We start from the raw sequence: 19,545 nt of genomic DNA, 5'->3' as shown, positions 1-19,545 counted from the left end.
TATTTATACATCACTAATTATCTATAAGTTTAATGTTTTGTGATATATTATTAATTGTAAATCATTTACTAAATTTAATATATTTTTATATATATTTGCAACAGTAAAACGGTTAGACCGGTGGTTCGACCGGTTGGACCGGTTGAACCGTGAACCAGTAACGTCGCCGGTTCGCTTGCCGGTCCGGTTTTTAAAACATTGTTTCAAACAATAATTACACATGCGGCATGCCTTGTACTTGAATTGTTTGCGGTTTTAAATGTAGAATGCTTTGTTTAAATGTCACTTTGGCCAACCAAAGTTTATGCAAATTCCCCTCTATTTAGTTGAAATTTGACAATATACGTGATACATATCAGAGATGACTCATTTAGTCTATATACCTCACTCTAGTTGTTCTAACAACCGATGTGGGAATACTCTAATTGTTCTAACAATCGATGTGGAAATGAGTCCGTAACAATATATCTGCACTATCCCCAGTGTTTGGTAACGCAGATGGTACGAATTAGCCCGCACGGGCTTAACTCAGTTGGTTCCTGGGTGGTAGATTGTCCCTAAGCAGACAGGATCGAATGCTGGCAGCCGCAGTGTGGGAGTTTCACCACTGTGGTGGCTCCTTGTGTGCTGGTTACCAGTGTAAGTTCCTCCCACCTAATGGGCCGCTGAGGTACCGTGTTTGAACCCCTCCATAGCGATGTCGGGCCGGGTTATGGGGGCGCCTGGGGTGAGCGAATCACCTTTTGTCCCTAAGCAGATGGTACGAATTACACTCCAAGGCCTAGTTGACGATGTATCTTTCAGTGATCTCTCCCCCATTGTCGATCGGATAATTTCAAGAATTAAAGTTTAATTCTAATTCTTTGTAGTATTATTAGGTCCGTATCTACTTGCTTTTGGAATGAGTTGGTGTAATTTAATTTCCTTTTTAAAACTTAAAATTAATTTGGAAAGCTCAACTAATGGTAGTATCTGAGAACAAAATTGCCAAACACTAGACAGCATTCAAAATTCTTCAATTAAATTTGAACTAAAATGTCAGGTGAACACCTACTATATCTCAATTCCAGACTAGCACATAAAATTTACTAACTATATCTCAATTCCAGCCTAGCACATAAAATTACGAGAGATTAATTTCCTAAAATTGAAGGGATGCCAAATTATTACACCAATTAGCAATTACTGATTGCATCACGTATAGAAAAACAAATTTTGAATCACAATATTAACAATAGTAAGTAGAGTAATAACATTGAAAATATTGAATACTGTTACCAATTAAAATTACTATAAAATAGTACAAAAATTTTAAAAAAAAACATTATTTCCATATCTACGAGGGACCCACAGATAGAGCTCCTTTTTTTGATATAAATTACATGCACTGCTCCATAAAATTTTTGGCAGTGGAAGAGTGAGAGAAACAAAAAGGCATTAAAGACAAAAAAATGCCGACTTCAGATTCGTTTCTGCGGCAGCTTAGCAGCAAAGAGGGGTGGGAGTCCGCATCCAGGCGGTGGAGCGTCGGTGGCCGCCAGAGCTTCGACGCCGCCGGCGATTGGAAGCAGCAGGTGGAGAATGGGATGAAGAAGAGAGTAATGGTGGTGGTGGATCAATCCCCACACACTAAACACGCAATGATGTGGGCCCTCTCCCACATCGCCAACAAGGGCGACATTCTCACTCTCCTCCACATTGTTTCTCACTCCTCTTCTTCTTCTCACTACCTTCCCACCTCCCTCGCCTCTCTCTGCAAGGCCTGCAAGCCTGAGGTCAGTTTTCACCTCCCATTTGCTATTGCTTCCAAACAAGGTCTTAGCTATCAAAAAGATTGGATTTTTATAATCTTGCTTTTTCTTGGAAGAGTTGTGAAACTGATGATTCTTGCTGCTTTATTTTTTTTTATTTTGGTGTATGAAAATAGGTTGAAGTGGAAGCATTAGTGATCCAGGGGCCAAAAATTAGTACTGTAATAAGCCAGGTGAAGAAGCTTGAGGTTTCTGTTTTAGTCCTAGGCCAGAAGCAGCCATCTTCTTTGCTCAGCTGGTGAGCTTAATTGCTTGAATTATATTCTTCAAAGTTGTAATTTAGCCCTCAAATGATAAGATTGTGGTTTTTACTTTGAAAATTGGCAGCCTGTGTTTGAATAGCAGCTCAGAGGATTTTGTGGAGGAATGCATCCAAAGTTTGGAGTGCTTGACAATAGGAGTGAGGAAGCAGAGCAAAACAGTAGGTGGATACCTCATCAGCACAAGATGGCACAAGAATTTCTGGCTTCTTGCTTAGGAAATAGTAGTATGCTGCTACATATAAATTTATGTAATGTAGAAAATAATGTCTCTTCCATTCTGTGATTTTAACTTGGGACAGGAACAGCTACTTCTTCTCTACATGTCTGTTTATTTATCAGTTTGCTGAGTTGTGAAACAGTGAAAACCATGTACAAATTTCTTGCACAAGAGTGTGTGATAATCTACTCCATTCTCCATTAGATCATAGTTTTGGTGACAATGAGAAGAAATCTTGAATTTTCTACAAGCAAGCATGTACTATTACTGATTTCTGGTACAAACAAGATTCAGACTTTGTCATCTAATTTGTCACTTACTAATGGGAGCAACTCCATCTTGCTTCTTGGAGTCCGGGGCGTACGAGGGGTTCCTGGCGATTGGGACGAGAGCTTGTGTCTAACGTACCCGTAGAAGGTGCATCCGACGAGGGTTATGGAGCATCCGACAGCGTTCATCATTGAGATTGGGTTGCGGAAGATCAGCCACGAACATGTCACAGCAACAGCAACCTAGTAGATATGAATAAGAGAAACCAGATTCAAAATATCAGAACCGGAAAGGAAAAAAACTCGTAAACTCAGCATACGAACTGTCTATTGAGAAAGAGAAAGAAAGAAGAGAGCTCGCCTTGAGGTTTCCGGCAACATTAAAGGTCACGGCAGTGGTGGAATGAATGACGTAGAAGATTGAGAAGTTGAGGCAAAAGGCCAACACTCCAGACCCAAATATGATTATAAGAGATGAGGGAAGAGAAGGGCATGTGTAGAGCCATGCCACAACACCCGATCCTTCGAGCAACAAGGCGGGCACTGCCAAGATCATCGTTGCGAATGGGGCCATATAATACACTGTGTTTATACTGCAATTGGAACCAAATTACAGATTGACTTGAAAACCAACAGATTAGGCAACCAACAGTAAGCTTACTTTCACAATTAACTGATCAATTTTAGTTGTATAATGAATGTGATCATCTAAAGTTAAGAATAAAAAAGGACTGATGAAATGGGAAGGATATATGTTACCTATCAAATTTGTAACCATGCAACAGAGACTCTGCAAGAATGGTTTTTGTGGAAGTAGCAAGACAGCCAAACAAAGCAGCACAGAAGCCAAACATGTTGAAACTAAGCTCCGTGATGGACGTGAGAAGAATCCCTCCAACAATGGGAATCAACGATGCCCAAATTTGCCAGTCAAAAGACTTCTTCCAGATAAGCCACTGCAATAACACTGTTTCAAGAGCACGAGAAACAGAAAGTGTTTTTAACCATTGCGCCATGAACTGATGAACACTAAAACGGAAGTATCATTTAGTCACCGAAATCAATAACAATAATCAGAAACGCACCTGTCGTTGCCGGGGTGAAAGATTTGATGGTTTGCATGAAGGAAACAGGTATGTATCTCAGGCTAACATTCCCCAACACTATGTTGATGCAAAATATAAACGACATAGGAAAAATCCGCCTCCATCGATCTTCTGGATCCACTGAAATGAGGGGCTTAAGTTTTAGCACTTTAATTACCAAGTATGCACCAATAGCCGAGGATATAAAGTGAACACACGACACAGTCAATGGAAACTTAAAGTCCAGTTTCTGTAAAAAATAAAAACGAAAAAAATGGTTACGATAACAATTTTAAGATACTCCTATTCAATAGCACAATTGAACTGGAGATGGCACCATCACAACACAAACATTCATAATCCATATTTCTGCATGAGAATTTGAGATAAAATTCATTAATAATAACCACAACAAGATAACAAAACCATCACTTTAGTGTGTTTTCATTTGACATAGGTAATCCAAAACATTCCCTCTCCTTCTTAATTGCCTGGGACTTATACATACCATCCAACAAGTTCTTCAATTTCAATGAAGTAATGCCTCAACCAGATTATAGTATGCCAAAAGTTAGAGCACTAGAATACTAAAAAAATCCCCAATAAAACACATACAGAATTGCAAGAAGCTTTCATCATTACTCTTCATAGACACCAGACACACATATCAACAATTTATTCAATAATTCTAACAATTGACAACGCAAAGCTCTACATAACTCCCAATAAGTACAGAATCACAATGTTCTATAAGGATATTCAAAAAATTGAGGACAAAACTAAAATTATTCTAATGATTTCTGTCTACAAAGGAGAAGAGAATGGCAAGAACCATCATAGCAGCTAAGCATCATAAAATTTGAAGAAACAACAAAGATCCACCCATTCAAATGGAGCCATAACCCAAAACAGAATTAAATCCAGAAGTCCACTCCAAAATTCAAAAAAGTCATGAATGAATTTCCCTTTAATTTCTATATCAAAAAAATCAAGAATCAAACCTGAAAGATCCATTTATTGATGATGATAACAGTAACATTGAAACTCCACCATTGAAGAATAGCCAACACCGATCGAATTACACTCCATTGACATAACCCACCCTCCTCCATAACCTCCCAGATCAAAAAGGTCCGAATAAAAATCCAAACTTTTTCAAGAAAACAGAGCAAACGGGCGAAGGAGGGAAAACCCGGATGAGATTTCAGTGAATTTCAATAATTTGGCGACGGCGGTGGAGGGGATAGGCTGGGTGTAGGCTGTCTGAGTGATGCCATGAGGTGTTTTTATTGGAAGAGAATAATTGCTAATTCTTGTTACTGCGTTGTGATTTTGGTGGAATTCAAAACGTGTGTGGAAAATGGCGTACTCGTTGCTTCACATCCTTCACGCCTTAATCACCTCTTTATTGGCGAACCTCCAAATCAAAACACGCAGCACAGCACAGCGGCAGATTCAGTGTCCGTCTATATCATCTACCTCTGTGTACTGAAACAGTATTTGCAAATTTGTTCAAATAAATTTAAGGTCTTTTTTTATATAGTATATTTAAAAAATAAATTCATTTTGTACTAATCGTAGGACACTAGGACTGGACTGCCATCCACCATTGGAAAAGAGGGAAATTGCAAATTTGTTGAAAGATATAACATCTTTTTTATACATTTAAATAAAAATTCATTTTTGTACTATTTGATAATCAAAAGACTGCCATCCATTAGATCATGTTCATTGAAAAAGAGGTGAACTGACCAAAGTTTGAGTCACGTAGAAATTATTATTAATTTTTTTAAATAAAATAAAAATATATATATAAAATTAAATGACCGATAAAATTTTATGCAATTTTATTTTGTGGGTTAAGAAGAGAGAATAAAGTAAAAAGAAACGGAATAAAGTGAAGATAAAGATGTTTCTATTTTTTGTATTGGATCATCTTTTGGCTGGGACAAACAAAAAATGATAGTGAGTCATCTTTAATTGAACGAATGAAGTACTAAATTTATCGTTTATGTGAAATGGAGGTAAAGTAAATACAGTAATTTTTTAAACTTAAGAATGTACAATGCATTCTCAAATACCCTTATTGTGAAAGAATAATTTTTTATAAAATAAAAAGATAAATATTGATTTCTCTCAAAACCCTTATAGTGAAAGAATAAATTTTTATAAAAAAAAAAGTAAATATTGATTTCTCTCTATTTCTCTATTTACAGCCTCCTACCCTTGTTGTGAAAGAACAAATTTTTATAAAAAAAAAGTAAATATTGATTTCTCTCTTTCTCTATTTACATCCTCCTACCCTTATTGTGAAAGAAGAAATTTTTATAAAAAAAAAGATAAATATTGATTTCTCTTTATATTTACACCCTCCTTTGAAGATGCTTTTAGAGGATATTTGGTTCGTAACTCATGTAATTCCAAGTATTCAAAGGTGTTTGAGATTGTATGCTTGGGTTGCCATATATTTTCGAAAGAAGTGGAGTAGTACATTTTTAGTATTTGAATATTGCACTAATAAATATATCACCTCTTTAAATATTATCGCTCACCTGGTTAGGGTGATAATTGTTTTGTAACCCCGATTGGGACTGCCTCCTTATTTGACGTAGTTGATGTCTTCTACGGGAGCGGGAGGAGCGTCGTGTTTGGTGACCGCAATGACGGAGGTCGGTGGAGCCGGATCATCTCTTCTGGATGTGTCCATTTAGTCAACCCGAACTCTAAGCTCGGCCAACTCATTAGCAAATGAACTCTCCTCGGCCTCCTCTATGGCCGCTACTCTCCACGAGTTGTGCCTCTCTTTCGACCACCCTCTACTGTTGGTGACGAACTCCTCTATCACCGCATGACCTCTGGTCTACTCTTCCTCAAGAATCCCCCATTGGCTCCTGAATCCAACATAGCACTGATTTTTTCATTTAAACCATTATTTAGGATCCCTACCTGATGGTCCACGGTGAAACCATAGGCTTTTGAAACATGAAACCGCCTCGTAGAGGGGCTCGTCGGGGCATTGCATGAACTGGAAGATCTCACTCTTCAGCTTCAATATTGTGCCTGGTGGGTAGTACTTGTCGAGGAAGGCCGCTACTATATCTTTCCACGTGGAGACTTGCTCTGTGGGTAGACACTCAAACCACTCTTTAGCAGAATCAATTAAGGAGAAAGGAAAGAGTCTTACCCTAATGGAATCGTCGTCGACACTATTCAACTTGAGAGTATTGGCAATCTCCACGAACTTCGAGAGATGACGGTTGGCATCTTATGTGGCCCTGCCTGCAAAAGGAGACTGCTCAACCCTTTGAATAAGGGTCATTCGCGGCTCAAAATTGTTAGCATCAATGCGAGAGCCTGCGGGGAAGGTGATCATATTCCCATGATTGAACATGTGCATCACGGGCATTATCTCCTTGTCCTTCTTTTCTTGCGCTTCGCGGGCAGCCTTTTCCGCATCTCTCTCCTCCATCAACAACTTGACCATGGCTTGAAGCCTCTCTAGTTGTGTTTTGTCTGCCATTGATCCTTGTTCACTTCTTATTCTCCTACGGGTTCTCTTAAGTTCGGGATTGAGCGGCTCTAAGATGTTCTTCCCAGGATGCGTTCGCATACACAGCCTGAAAGAACAAAACCAAAAACAAATTAAACAAAATTAAAAAAAGAAAGCAATTAAAATCCAACGTAGTAAAATTGTCTGTTTGAAGATATCAATCCGGAAGTGAATTGCTATTCCCCGGCAACGGCGCCAAAAACATGATGTACTTTTATATTAGCACTATAAATACATGCAAGTATATAGAGTATGAATAGTATAGCTAAAGATCAGTACCGGATATCGATCATGGGGAAAGCAAACACAAATTGTCTATCCTCTACTAAAACTCAATTACTATTTGGAAAACCGAAAGATTGGAAGATTTTTGAAAACAAATAACTTTGAAAACAAAGAAACTACTAATTGCGAATAAATCACAGAGATAAAAGTATAGAGATAAGGGGAATTCCAGGGATGTATTTTCACAATTATGGTTATACAAATTCCAACTACAACACCCTAGCACCGTTCTTACTTTGATAGAGCGAGTCACCTAGTTTATGCTCATGCGATGCAAACGTTGATTACAAACATTAGAGTTGTCAATCCTAAATACGTAACTCCTAGAAGCTCCTAAGACCCTTATAAAGTCCCCACTCTCAATTAACAGTGTCGTTTTAAAGGAAGCTAATTGTAGTGTCTATTAAGTTAATCTAACTCGTCAACCTTCTCTCACGATTATGTAGCAAGTTATATTAAATCATCACCGAATGTGTCACTCAAGCGTGAAGTATTACGGAATAACTTAAGGACGAAACAAAGTAAGAACAAACGGATGTTAAATAGAAATAGGAATTGTATAAACCAATAAAAGTTACTAACACATTCTAATGTGAATCTTAAGTATTCAAGAAACATATGTTTGCCCCGGACTTGCTCTTGTAAATATTTCAATAACCCAAACAAACCCAACAAGAAATGAAACAATAAAAATGGTGGAAAAGGGAGAAGGTGAAGGTGTTATGATTTAGATAGATGCTTGGAACCTATGGACCTTCTACAAAACAATGAAGACAACCCAATGCAACTTTCACCAAAGCAAGGATCTAATGGCTCCACAAAACTAGCAACACAAGAACTAGAATTGCATACCTTAACATTCAATCTAAGCCCGACAATAGATTCAAATGCAACCACAAGGGATTTTGATAAATCTTCAAAGATGAAGAGGAATGCTCACAATGGAGTCTTTGGTAGGTTTACAAAATGTTCAAAGCTCCTCAAGAAAAAAACCCTAACATGTCTATTTATACTAGAAGTGAAAAAAGAGCAAAATAAAACAATTCTTGGTAAAAAGACACATCCCGGACAAAACGTCCGCCCGCGCGTTTTTCTGCATTGCGCGGCTTTCTTAAAACGACCATAGCTTCCTCATTCGGGATCCGATTGAGGCGTGTAAGATACTCACGCGAAGCTATTTCGATAATGAAGACAATGGTAGTCTTAGGAGAGGATTTGGACTTTATCTTCATAGTGAAATTCCAGTTTGAATCAGACCTCTGAATCCGGCTTGGCTCCTTGTCATGTCTCCACCCTCTTCTCAGATCCTAATCAACCCATGGCCCTCGATGTCGTTGTATCCTATGATTGTGAATACCCGGATTCACATCATCCTCTCCTTCTTTGCGAAAGGATTTGTCCTCAAATCCGGTTCTTCGATCCTTCTTTGGGACACCCGGATTCACATCATCCCCTCATTCTTTTGAAGGATTTGTCCTCAAATCCAGTCCGTGCGTACCTACAAGAGTAAACACGAACATATCAAGTATCATAGGACGATAAAAGAGATAAAAGGGATGAAGACCACAACAACCTCCAACTCTAACATCAAGATCATACAAGGGAAGGCCATTAACAACCATTAACACCTCAGTCGTGCCCAAGTAAGTGCTATTCCACTAATTGGCAAACTTATATGCAACACATAGAGTAGGTTCATCTCAATTCGCATCAAGTTTGCAAGAAGATATATCAATCAACAAACAAATTTTATCAAAAATGATTTCACTCAATTGCCCCAACAATTTCAAAACATGAGCACAAATATGAGAACAATACATTGTTATGCCATTAGTCACAACACAAACCACATGTGACATGTGAGTGGCAAAATCCTTCACAAAACGGCCATAAAACATTCCAATCCCATTGGAGGGTTTAACCATTTCGCAACGAGAATATAGCAAACACCAAGTTCTAAATTCATCAATAATTTCACTCCTCTTGGTTCTACTATTCCCATCCACATAATCATGAAGCACAAAATCACCAACAAACGAATTCCCATCCATCATCCCATAACTCTGTGGACTCTCGGTAGCGGTCGCCACGCATTCTCCAGCGGTCGCTGGGCGTGTCTTGATTTCATGCAAAACTTTTTCGGAGCGGGCCGATACTGGCTTAGTGGCCGTTGGGCGCCACCGGTCGCTGGCAATGTTGTAGCGGACCACTGGACATGCAGAACAACTCCAGATTTTCAACTTCGCGTTTTGACTCCCTTTTTAGGCTCAAATATACACATTTCTCACAAAACATGTCAAAATACCAAAATAGACAAAATATGCAAGTAACGGACATGTAATGCGACTTTGACATTAAAAAGGGACCAAAAGATGGCCTTAAACTAGGGATGTCAGTGTAGCCCGCAACCCGTGGACTGGCCCGAATTGCCCGTCAAATTTGTAGGGTTAGGGCTGGAAATTTCAAGTCCGATAAAATTAAAACCCGAATAGCCCGCACCCGATTAACCCGCAACCCCTTAGGGCCAGACCCGAAAACCCGATGGGCTGACACGAAAACCTGATAAAATTTCTATTATTCTATTTTTTGACTCTTAATTCGACACTTCATTGATTAATTTTATAATATAGATAACTAAAAAATAACTTTCAATTTTATATTAAATATATAAATTATATATTTAATTTTTATTAATGTAATAGTAATCGATAATTAAACTAAAAACTTCAAATTCACTAAAAAAAATTTAAATTTCTAAAACAAGCTTTAAAATTTCATGAAATACCTCTAATATTAGTATTTTATCATATTTATGATCGAGTTTGAGCATGTATATCAAATTTATCATAAATAAATATTTTACATTTTATGAATATAGCTAATTTTCATCATTATTTATTAGTTTGATTGAATGGTAATCTTATCGGTAGTAACCCGATTAACCCGCTGGGCTAACCCGAAACCCTAGCTTTTAGGGTTAGGGTTGAACTTTTATAACCCGAAAGAAATCACAATATGATTAGCCCTCCCCCGATTGACCTGCAACCCGAGTAGGGCCAATCCGAAACACGATGGGCCGGCACTATTGACATCCCTACCTTAAACTGTGCAAAATCCGAACGTATCAGCAGTGCTGTGGGATGTCCTTATGACATGACAGAAGATGTTTTTGAGATATCCGCCGGGACATCCATTCTATTGTGGATGCTCTTATGCCAGTTCGGTGTTCATTAAATAATTCTACTCGTCTCTCGAAAATCCCCAGGCCCGCACTGTTGCTCTATTAATTCACCTGATTCATTTCTGCTGAAAGAGTTGATATTCATTTCTATGTTCACACAATGGAGCAAAAAATGGTGTTGAGTACTTCTTTGCCCCTGAAAAATTCTAATCTCCCCACATTGATGTTCCCCAAAATCACTCTCAACTGAACAAGCTGGAGCGGACTCTTTCTCTAAGCTCTCGATGACTGTCTTCATCTCGAAGGAGACGGCAACGTGAGACTAGGCGGCGAGGTTGCAGACCTCGTCGGGGAGGATGGTGACCAACCCGCAACGGACGGAGGGCCGAGAGAGAGAGAGAGAGAATTGGAAGATGACATTTTTTTTCTCAGTTCAAGTATACCTTCGATTGTAACAATTCATCCGATGATGAATTGTAGGAAGCCGCTGAACGGCTCGTTAGGGATTATTTTACCAAGCAACCGCGATGGGGAGATGAATAAAACCAATATCGTGTCTGCATGAACAGAGAGTTATTTTTGCGGATCACAAATAAATAAAAAAGTCTTAAACATGTCTTAAATATTTATAATTTTTATGGTAAATTTATTTTTAAAAAAATAATATACTCTCTCAATTCCAAAAAAATAGAAATTCATTCATTTTTTGTTCCATTTCCTACATAAAAACTATCCATTTTAGGAAATGGACCCCACAATCCATCCACTACTTTTTCTACTTATCTCTCATACTTTATTCATTTTTTTCTCCTCATTTCTCTTACTCCCTCTGTCCACCATTAAATGTCCCATTTTTCTTTTTTCGTCCGTCCGCCAATAAATGTCTCATTTCACTTTTGTTATATTTGGTAAGTGGACCCTACATTCCTCTATCTCATTTCACTCACATTTTATTATAAAACCAATATATAAAAATATGCCCCACATTCCACTGACTTTTCTACCCACTTTACTATATAAAGTCAAATAATTTCTTAAAACCCGTGCGGGTCAAATATGAGACGTTTAATCACAGACGGAGGGAGTACTTTATAAATTTTACATTAAAACATGTACCGTTTTCAATGTTTCTATTTTTAGAAAACGGAGGGCGTGTCAAATTAGAGTTATTGGCATTTGATTTGATGTGTGTGTTAAATATATATTTTTTAAAATAAATAAATTGATAAAAAATGGAGAGTAGAGAGATGAAAGAAAAACTAAATACGATAGAGCGAGAGAAATAAAATGTAAAAATAAAAATAGATTTAAATATAAAAAAGTGATAAAAAGGTGAAATTATTGAAAAAGTATCACGAATTAGAGCATTAGCAATGGGGCGCCCTAAGGTGCGCCCTATGGCGCGCCACATCATCATTTTATTGTTTTGTTTAATTAATTTAACTTTTTTCAAATAACAAGTAACGAGTAAATAAAAAAACGGTCTAAATAACAAACGGTGAAGTTTTAATAAAAAAAAGTTACATCATTGAACTAATAATAATAAAAAAAACTAAGTCGGACCAATTCCCAACTTCCGACGCAGCTCATCGAGTAACGCACGGAGATATTCGGCTTCGTCGGGGTCGGTACACTTCTTGAGGGCCCTGTGCGTCTGCAACATCGTCCTTGCCATCGACGCTGTTGCTAACGACTAAAACGCGGTGGCCGTCTAGGTCGGGAGCTCTACCGGGACCGGAGCTTGGGTTGCAGCGGTCGACGATGAGGTCGCGGTCGCCTTCCCCTTGGCCTTCGCAGCCTTGACGCCGGGACGACGCCGGAAGGACACCGGTGTGCCGGAACTCCATTCATCCACGTACGTCCGGTTGAGGTCAACCGGATGGTTGCCGCTGCCGCTGCTCGTGTAATCACCAGCTTCAGTGGTCTTCGTCCTCTTCGGCGCACCAGTGTGCAGAATTCCACCTTGGAACTTCTGCTTGCCCCTCAAGAGCGCCCAGATGGCCTCGTGCTTGAAGTCGCCGTACATCGACCGATACGACAACAGCGCTTTAGCGCGCACGTCGCTCGCGCTCTCGCCGCTCCCCTGTGACCGCGTAAACTTCTCGAACTCCGCCGCGTACAAGTTCACTTGCTTCTTGACTTGATCCCAGTGCTTGCGGAGTTGCTCACGCTTGCGCTTGTACGCGGTCGGCGGCTTCACCGAATTGTAGAGGTCCGCGATGCGTTCCCAGTACGCGATCTGTCGCTGGATCTTCCGATATATCTACCCAACACTGGGCCAAGGTGAGAGTTTCGTCGTCGTTGTAGTTCGTACGGCCGGGGGCGTACTCATCGCAATCACCGGGAGGCGGCAACTTCTGCGCCCGCTGCCGGTTCCGCTTCTTTCTGGCTGGGGCGGAAGCGGTCGTGGCGGGGTCGGGATCGGCCGCTGCGGTTGGGCGGTGCGGAGATGGCTCCATGTCAGACAACCATACAATTCCGTACTGAAATCGGGATCGTAATGGGCGTTGGTGTCGAACGAACGATAATCGCCAGGTTCTGTACCCGGCCAATGCGCCCCTGCGCTAAACGTAGGACTATTGGGGCTTGAATCCATTTCGTAGTAATTATGTAATTGTAAGTTTCAAAAATGAAATCGCGTGAAATGAAATGTTACAAATGAACGGTATTTATAAAAAAACGAAACTGCGTGCCATCGTCCGCGGTTGATCGTCCGCGACCTCCACAATGGGGCGGACGATAGCCATCGTCCGCGCTATCCTCCGCAACCGAAGTATAGGGCGCGCACCCGCAATGGGTGCGGACGATGGATGGCGCGGACGATGCGCGCCATCGGGCGTGCCATCGTCCGCCCATTGCGGATGCTCTTAAGGTTTACTCCCAAATTATAGCAACTAAATTACCAACCAACACCAATTATTTATTGCAGTCCGAATTAAAAAATACTCCATAAAGAAAGAAAAAAGAATACTGGACAAAATCAGCTAAGCTAAGTGCATCAGCAATGGCGCCCGTCCTGGTGGAATTTCGACCGGCGTGCCGAAATTCTGCTGCGGACGTCCGCCATTGTGCATGGTATGCACGGATACGGAATTCCGCCGAGGACACTGCAGTTCCGCGGCGTTACGCGGAATTCCGTCGCGACTGGCGTGCGGACGTCCGCCATTGCGTTGACTCCCACAGATGTCCGCGCGGAATTCCCGTTTATTGCATTTATTTTTTTTTCTAAAATTTCTATATATACGGCTCGTTGAACTGCATTTCATTCGCACCACTTGGTTTAATAAGTTTCTCTGTCTACATTTCTTTTATATATCCGGAATGGCTGGTAGTGGTAGTGGTGAGCATTATGAACACATGATGCGTCTGATTCATGCACGTGTGCATGAATCAGTGGAGAGGGAGGAACAAGCGGCCTTGGTGCCGGCGGTACCTCGACCCATCCATCATCGAACTATAATACCCCGAGACCACCTCGCTGCCCACGCTCGGTTGTATGAGGATTACTTTGCGCCGGACCATGGTTTGGGGAGAATCTGTTCCGGCGACGGTTTAGGATGTATCGTCCGCTCTTTCTGCGTATCATGGGCGCTTTGAAACGTCGATACGGGTATTTCAGGGTGCGGGAGGATGCCGCTGGTAAACCCGGTCACACGCCGATTCAGAAGTGCACGGAGGCGCGACCGACATGTTCGACGAGTACCTCCACATCTGCGAGACGACTGCCCGCGATTGCATGAAGTATTTTTGTCAAGGCGTTAGGGAGATATTCGGGGATAGGTATCTTTGGAGGCCTACCCCCGAAGATTGTTAGGCTCTGCTGGATATGCACGTGAATCAACACGGTTTTCCGGGGATGTTAGGCAGCATAGATTGTATGCACTAGGAATGGAAGAACTGTTCCGCTGCCTGGAAAGGGATGTACACTACTGGTTTCAAGGCCAAGAATCCCACGATGATCCTTTGAGCGGTAGCTGACTACCGGCTGTGGATTTGGCATGCCTATTTTGAAGTAGACGGGTCTAACAACGACATCAACGTCCTCCAGTCGTCGCCCCTTTTCAACGAGCAGTGCATGGGTGTTGGTCCGACCGTCAACTTCGTCGCCAACGGCAACCAGCACAATATGGGATATACCCTATGTGGCCCGTCTTTGTTAAGACGATCAGATGCCCAACATATGAAAAGAAGATATATTTTGAGGGTCGGCAGGAGGCACCGTGCAAAGATGTGGAGCGGGCATTTGGTGTGCTCCAGGCTCGATGGGCGGCAGTGAAGGGTCCAACACGGCTGTGGTATGTTGACAACATCGCCGACATTATGTACGCATGTATTATCATGCACAACATGATTATCGAAGATGAAGGTCCAGCACTGACTGATTGGACCAATGATGGTGCTGGTGCTGCGGGTCCTAGCCACGACGTGGCCACTAGCAATGTACGCATGGGGATACCCCATGACGATGTCGATCGAGTACGTGCATTTGCCGACATGCGCCAAAGACAAGCCTATGTTCGGCTCCAGAACGATATTATTGAAGAAGTATGGCAGCGGATGGGTCGTCGTTGATGTTGTTTTTAATTATTGAAATATTTTTTTTTAATTTGGTGAAATGTACTTTTCTTTTTTTATTTAATGGAATTTTTTCCCTATTTGTGTCGAAATTTTAATTTCGTAAATTGTTTAATTTCAGAAATTATTTAATTTGTGAATTTGTGGTTTTTTTAATTGTGGGAAGTCCTTCGGGAAGTCCTTGGGATGTTCGCCACTGTGCAGTGGAAAGTCCTTATGACGTGGCAGTGCAGTGGGAAGTTTGTATGACGTGACAGTGGTGTTTTTGTGAATTTCGCCGGGAATTCCGCGCCACTGCTGAGAGCATCTCCAATAGCGGCAAGCGCACCGGCTCGCCGATTTTTGGTTCTCGCCGGTCCGCTCGCCGAACTATTGCAGCTGGCGCGCGCCAAATCAACGAGAAAAACGGCGAGCGCATGCCGATTCCCGAGCGCATGCCGATTCCCGAGCGCTCGCCGATCGACTGGCCGCTATTGCAGGTCCCGATCGGCGAGCGAAAATTTTAATTTTTTTTATTTAATGTTTTTGTTATGAAACTCATTCTTGGTTGTTTCTCTTTTATAGAGACATCCGTGAATGTTTTATGTTCCACTTTCAATGTGAGACAAACTCATTCTTGGTTGTTTCTCTTTTATAGAGATATCCCTGAATATTTTATGTTCCACTTTCGATGTGGGACAAACTCATTCTTGGTTGTTTCTCTTTTATAGAGACATCATTGAATGTTTTATGTTCCACTTTCGATGTGAGACAAACTCATTAATGAGGATGTTGTAATGTTATTTTAATTTTAATGAAATGTTTTTTTTAATTAATGATGATGATGTGGGCTGAGCTATGGCCGACCGATTCTTACTGTGGATGCTCTCATGCTCCATGCATGTCATTGTCCAGTAACGCAGAATCCATGGATATTTTCTGAAATGGGGTGCAGTGGCTCGAAGAAGGACGATCTGCCGCTTGTTTCCCGCTGCCGCGAGCGCCGTGATCTCATACGCGCCGCCGCCAACCATCGCTATGCCCTCGCCGCCGCCCACGTCTCCTATTTTCGCTCACTCAAAGACGTCGGCGATGCTCTGCGGAGTTTCATCGACGACGAAGTGGTAGCCACGTCAGCTTCTCCTTCGCCGTCTCCGTTGGAAAAGCTCGATAGTGAGAGTCATGGTTGTGAATCAGTGCATTGGCATGATTATGACGAAGACGAAGACGAAGAGGAGGAGTCGCATTTGTGTATAACGGATTCTTCTACCGACGACGATAGCGATCCAGAAGATCATCGTCATCATGATAATCATGTGGAGAAATCACCGTCTGATTGTTCAGGCAATGTTTACTACATGAAGAAGTCAGCTCCGCCGCCTCTGCCTACGAAAACTCCGTTTCCACCACAACCGCACAGTAGCTTGTCAGATCCTTATTGGAATCCTACATCTGGTTATGTAGGCGATGGTGCGTATGTCACCATCCCTCCGGCGAAAAAGACTCCGCCTCCGCCATCGCCAAATTCGCCGGCAATGGAGTTTCTAAACCGGTTTGATGCCTCTGATGTGTTTGATGGTGAATATGTAGGCTTAATTTCGACTGGAGATCATGAAAATGCTTTGAATTCAATTAGCCCTAATTCGAGCAACGTGAGGGAGAAAGGGGGCATTTCTAAATTGGGGGAAGAAACAGAGCATATGGCCTGTAGAAAGCCTTTCAAGGGAAAGAGAGTCACTAAATGTACTTCAAAATCTGTGCCGTTGCGCAACGGTGAAGGTAGTTCTAGATCAGTGCTTTTACGGGGTAGTGAGAAGAGAAAGAAATCACCACTGGCACTGCAGCGTAGTGTAGAGAGTGTTAATCAATCCAGTTCAATGAAGAAGAAGAAGAAGAAGAAAGGGGCAGGTTGTGAGCTGGAGAGGAAGTCTAGCAATGCTGGTTCTTCAAGGTTGAGTAGTGAAACCGTGTTGTCAAATGGTGAAGCAAGAGACTTGAGGGACGTGGTGGCTGAAATTAGAGATAACTTGAGATTGCGTCTGGCTATGGAAAAGAAGTGGCCATGATGCTAGAGGCGGGAAAGGTGCCGTATCGGCCTAGCTTCCTCAAAGGTGTGGCTCTTGCTGTTTTCGTGTCTAGTTTGTTCAGTTTGTGTTGGAAGTTGTTTTGTTATGCTGTTTCCCGTTTTCACTTGGTGAGCATCACATTAATGAATGGATTCTACTTATTACTTACTAGACAAGGAGTAGAATGGCCGAGTTAATAGAATGCGATTTTAGGATATCTGCAACTGTAAGATGGCTAATGGTTTTGAATTTGTAGATGATATAATGGCATTCATTCATTTTACTTGATTTATTGCACTATACAAACATTTGATTACATGGTTGTGAATTTATAGATTTATATAGATTTTGTTCTGCTTGTAGTTCATCCATTCTTTCCATAGTTGTCATTAAATGTTTTGTGAGGTTTGGTTTTATTCAGTTCTTTATATTTCAAACTGGTTTGCGTAAGAGTCGTACCTACTATTTTCCTTCTAATTTCCATTTTGTATATATATTTTGTGTTGGAATGCTGACTAGTCCTTTGGCAGCGATTCTGTCACGGATATTGTACCTTACAGTACCATGGCTGACGTTTATGGATTCTTCGTCAATATCGTCCTTGACATTTGCTTCTAGATCAGTGAAGATGGCAAAGTTGTACTTTGAAAACGTTGGAAAGGAATTTGGTGCCAAGTTCGGTAGCCTTTCTTCCACTCTGGACAAGATATATGCTTGGGAGAAGAAGCTTTACAAGAAAGTTAAGGCAAGTTGATAATGCTTTTGAAATTTTGTTTATTCTGTTTCATTGCAATTAGTTCAGACCTGCACAAAATCGAAAAGAAAAAAAAATCAAGAAAATGATCATGAATGTATTTGTTGATGTTTGCGGGATAGTTGCGTTCGTTTGTTGTTCAAACTGTACATGCTGTGGATATAAACAGATACCTACTTGTGTATTTGCTGAAAGACTGACTCAAATCGTTGCAATTTGTATCAAGATTTGTAATGTGTATGTTGCAATTCAGTATTGCTCAGTTATTCTGGATATGTGACCCTTTGTTTAGGATGAAGAAAACCTTCAGATCATGTATGAGAAGCAAAGGATGAAGCTAAATATCGTGGATGAGGTTGGAGCTGAACCCACCAAGGTTTATGCTGCTGAAGTTTCTGCTATAAGATTGCTAATGGAGCTCGATGTTTGTGTCAAAGAAATTGATGTCATATCAAGTAGGATACACAAGTTAAGGGATGAAGAATTACAACCAAAGACCATTGCATTGATTCGAGGGTATGTATATCTATTTCCTCATACCTAATAAAATTCACTACACAAACCTTTGTTTCACCCTCATTTATTATTCTCAAAATTTGCTTATTTCTGTTAAACCTGTACAAATGCAGTAAAGAATTATTATGAATATGCTACAGTGCACTTTCTTATTGTGAGTATCAATATTCCATAGGATGACAGGACTGTGGAACACGATGCTCGGATGCCATCAAAAGCAGTGTGAAGCCATCTCGAAGAGTAAAATGCAAAACCTCAGAGTGAAAACTGGTTCCCAAAAGAGTTCCATCACCAATCTTGAAAAGGAGGTTCGTGCATGGCATCGCCATTTCAATGATTGGATTTGCTTCCAGAAGTTGTATGTCGAATCCCTGAATGGATGGCTTCAGCAGTTTCATCAACACGAAGTAGAAGCAACTCCTTACATCCCCACTCCTTATTCACCGGGACAGCTTGGAGCTCCTCCTGTTTTTGTGATCTGCAACGACTGGCACAAGGCAATGGAGGCCATCTCTGATCGAAGGATGTCAAATGCTATGAACGCCTTCACTGACGGCTTGCAGAAACTACGGGGAAAAAAGGACGAGGAGGTGCATCAACGGCTTAAAGCAGAACATGTTTTGAAGAACTATCAGAAGCTGATGAGAACTCATCGCATAGAGATGCAGAGAATGAAGCATGGTCTTGATGGGTCAAAGCTGGATGATGTGAAGTTGAATTTGGAAATTTTGAAGCAGAGATTGGCAGAGGAGAGAACGAAGCACAACAATGCGAAGAATCTGGCACAGACTGCAGCTTGTTGTAGCTTACAAGGAGGACTAGTTCCTATTTTCAAAGAATTGGAAAACTTCACAATGAAAGCTCTGAAATCACATCAACATATTAGGCTGCCGCATCCAATTTTGCAGTAGAGATGAGGTGAGGATTCTGCAACTTAATCTTAGTGTGACACTTGAATTCTCTCTCTCTATATATATCTCAGTAGAGAAAAGTG

The 19,545-nt window shown here is 41.0% G+C and overlaps 3 protein-coding genes across 3 annotated transcripts; 2 read left to right on the top strand and 1 right to left on the bottom strand.

Annotated features, from left to right (window-relative positions):
* Positions 1-1,370: 1,370 nt before the first annotated feature.
* On the top strand, positions 1,371-2,494 carry LOC121753967. The gene is made up of 3 exons (XM_042149278.1): positions 1,371-1,775; positions 1,928-2,049; positions 2,139-2,494. The coding sequence occupies exons 1-3, from the start codon at positions 1,452-1,454 to the stop codon at positions 2,287-2,289; spliced, it is 597 nt and encodes a 198-aa protein (XP_042005212.1). The 5' UTR covers positions 1,371-1,451; the 3' UTR covers positions 2,290-2,494.
* LOC121753965 (UDP-galactose transporter 1-like) lies at positions 2,468-5,150 on the bottom strand. Its single transcript, XM_042149277.1, has 5 exons — positions 4,647-5,150; positions 3,646-3,895; positions 3,320-3,527; positions 2,922-3,153; positions 2,468-2,803 (listed from the first exon to the last, which is right to left on the bottom strand). Exons 1-5 carry the CDS (start codon positions 4,755-4,757, stop codon positions 2,582-2,584), a joined length of 1,023 nt encoding a protein of 340 aa, XP_042005211.1. The 5' UTR covers positions 4,758-5,150; the 3' UTR covers positions 2,468-2,581.
* Positions 5,151-16,159: 11,009 nt separating this feature from the next.
* LOC121754640 (protein ALTERED PHOSPHATE STARVATION RESPONSE 1-like) lies at positions 16,160-19,504 on the top strand. The gene is made up of 4 exons (XM_042149965.1): positions 16,160-17,252; positions 17,812-18,026; positions 18,328-18,551; positions 18,727-19,504. Exons 1-4 carry the CDS (start codon positions 16,160-16,162, stop codon positions 19,460-19,462), a joined length of 2,268 nt encoding a protein of 755 aa, XP_042005899.1. The 3' UTR covers positions 19,463-19,504.
* Positions 19,505-19,545: the final 41 nt, after the last annotated feature.

This window comes from Salvia splendens, chromosome 11 (genome assembly GCF_004379255.2).
Source record: "Salvia splendens isolate huo1 chromosome 11, SspV2, whole genome shotgun sequence".
Lineage (NCBI taxonomy): Eukaryota > Viridiplantae > Streptophyta > Magnoliopsida > Lamiales > Lamiaceae > Salvia > Salvia splendens.
This window is presented reverse-complemented; position numbering and strand designations above follow the sequence as displayed.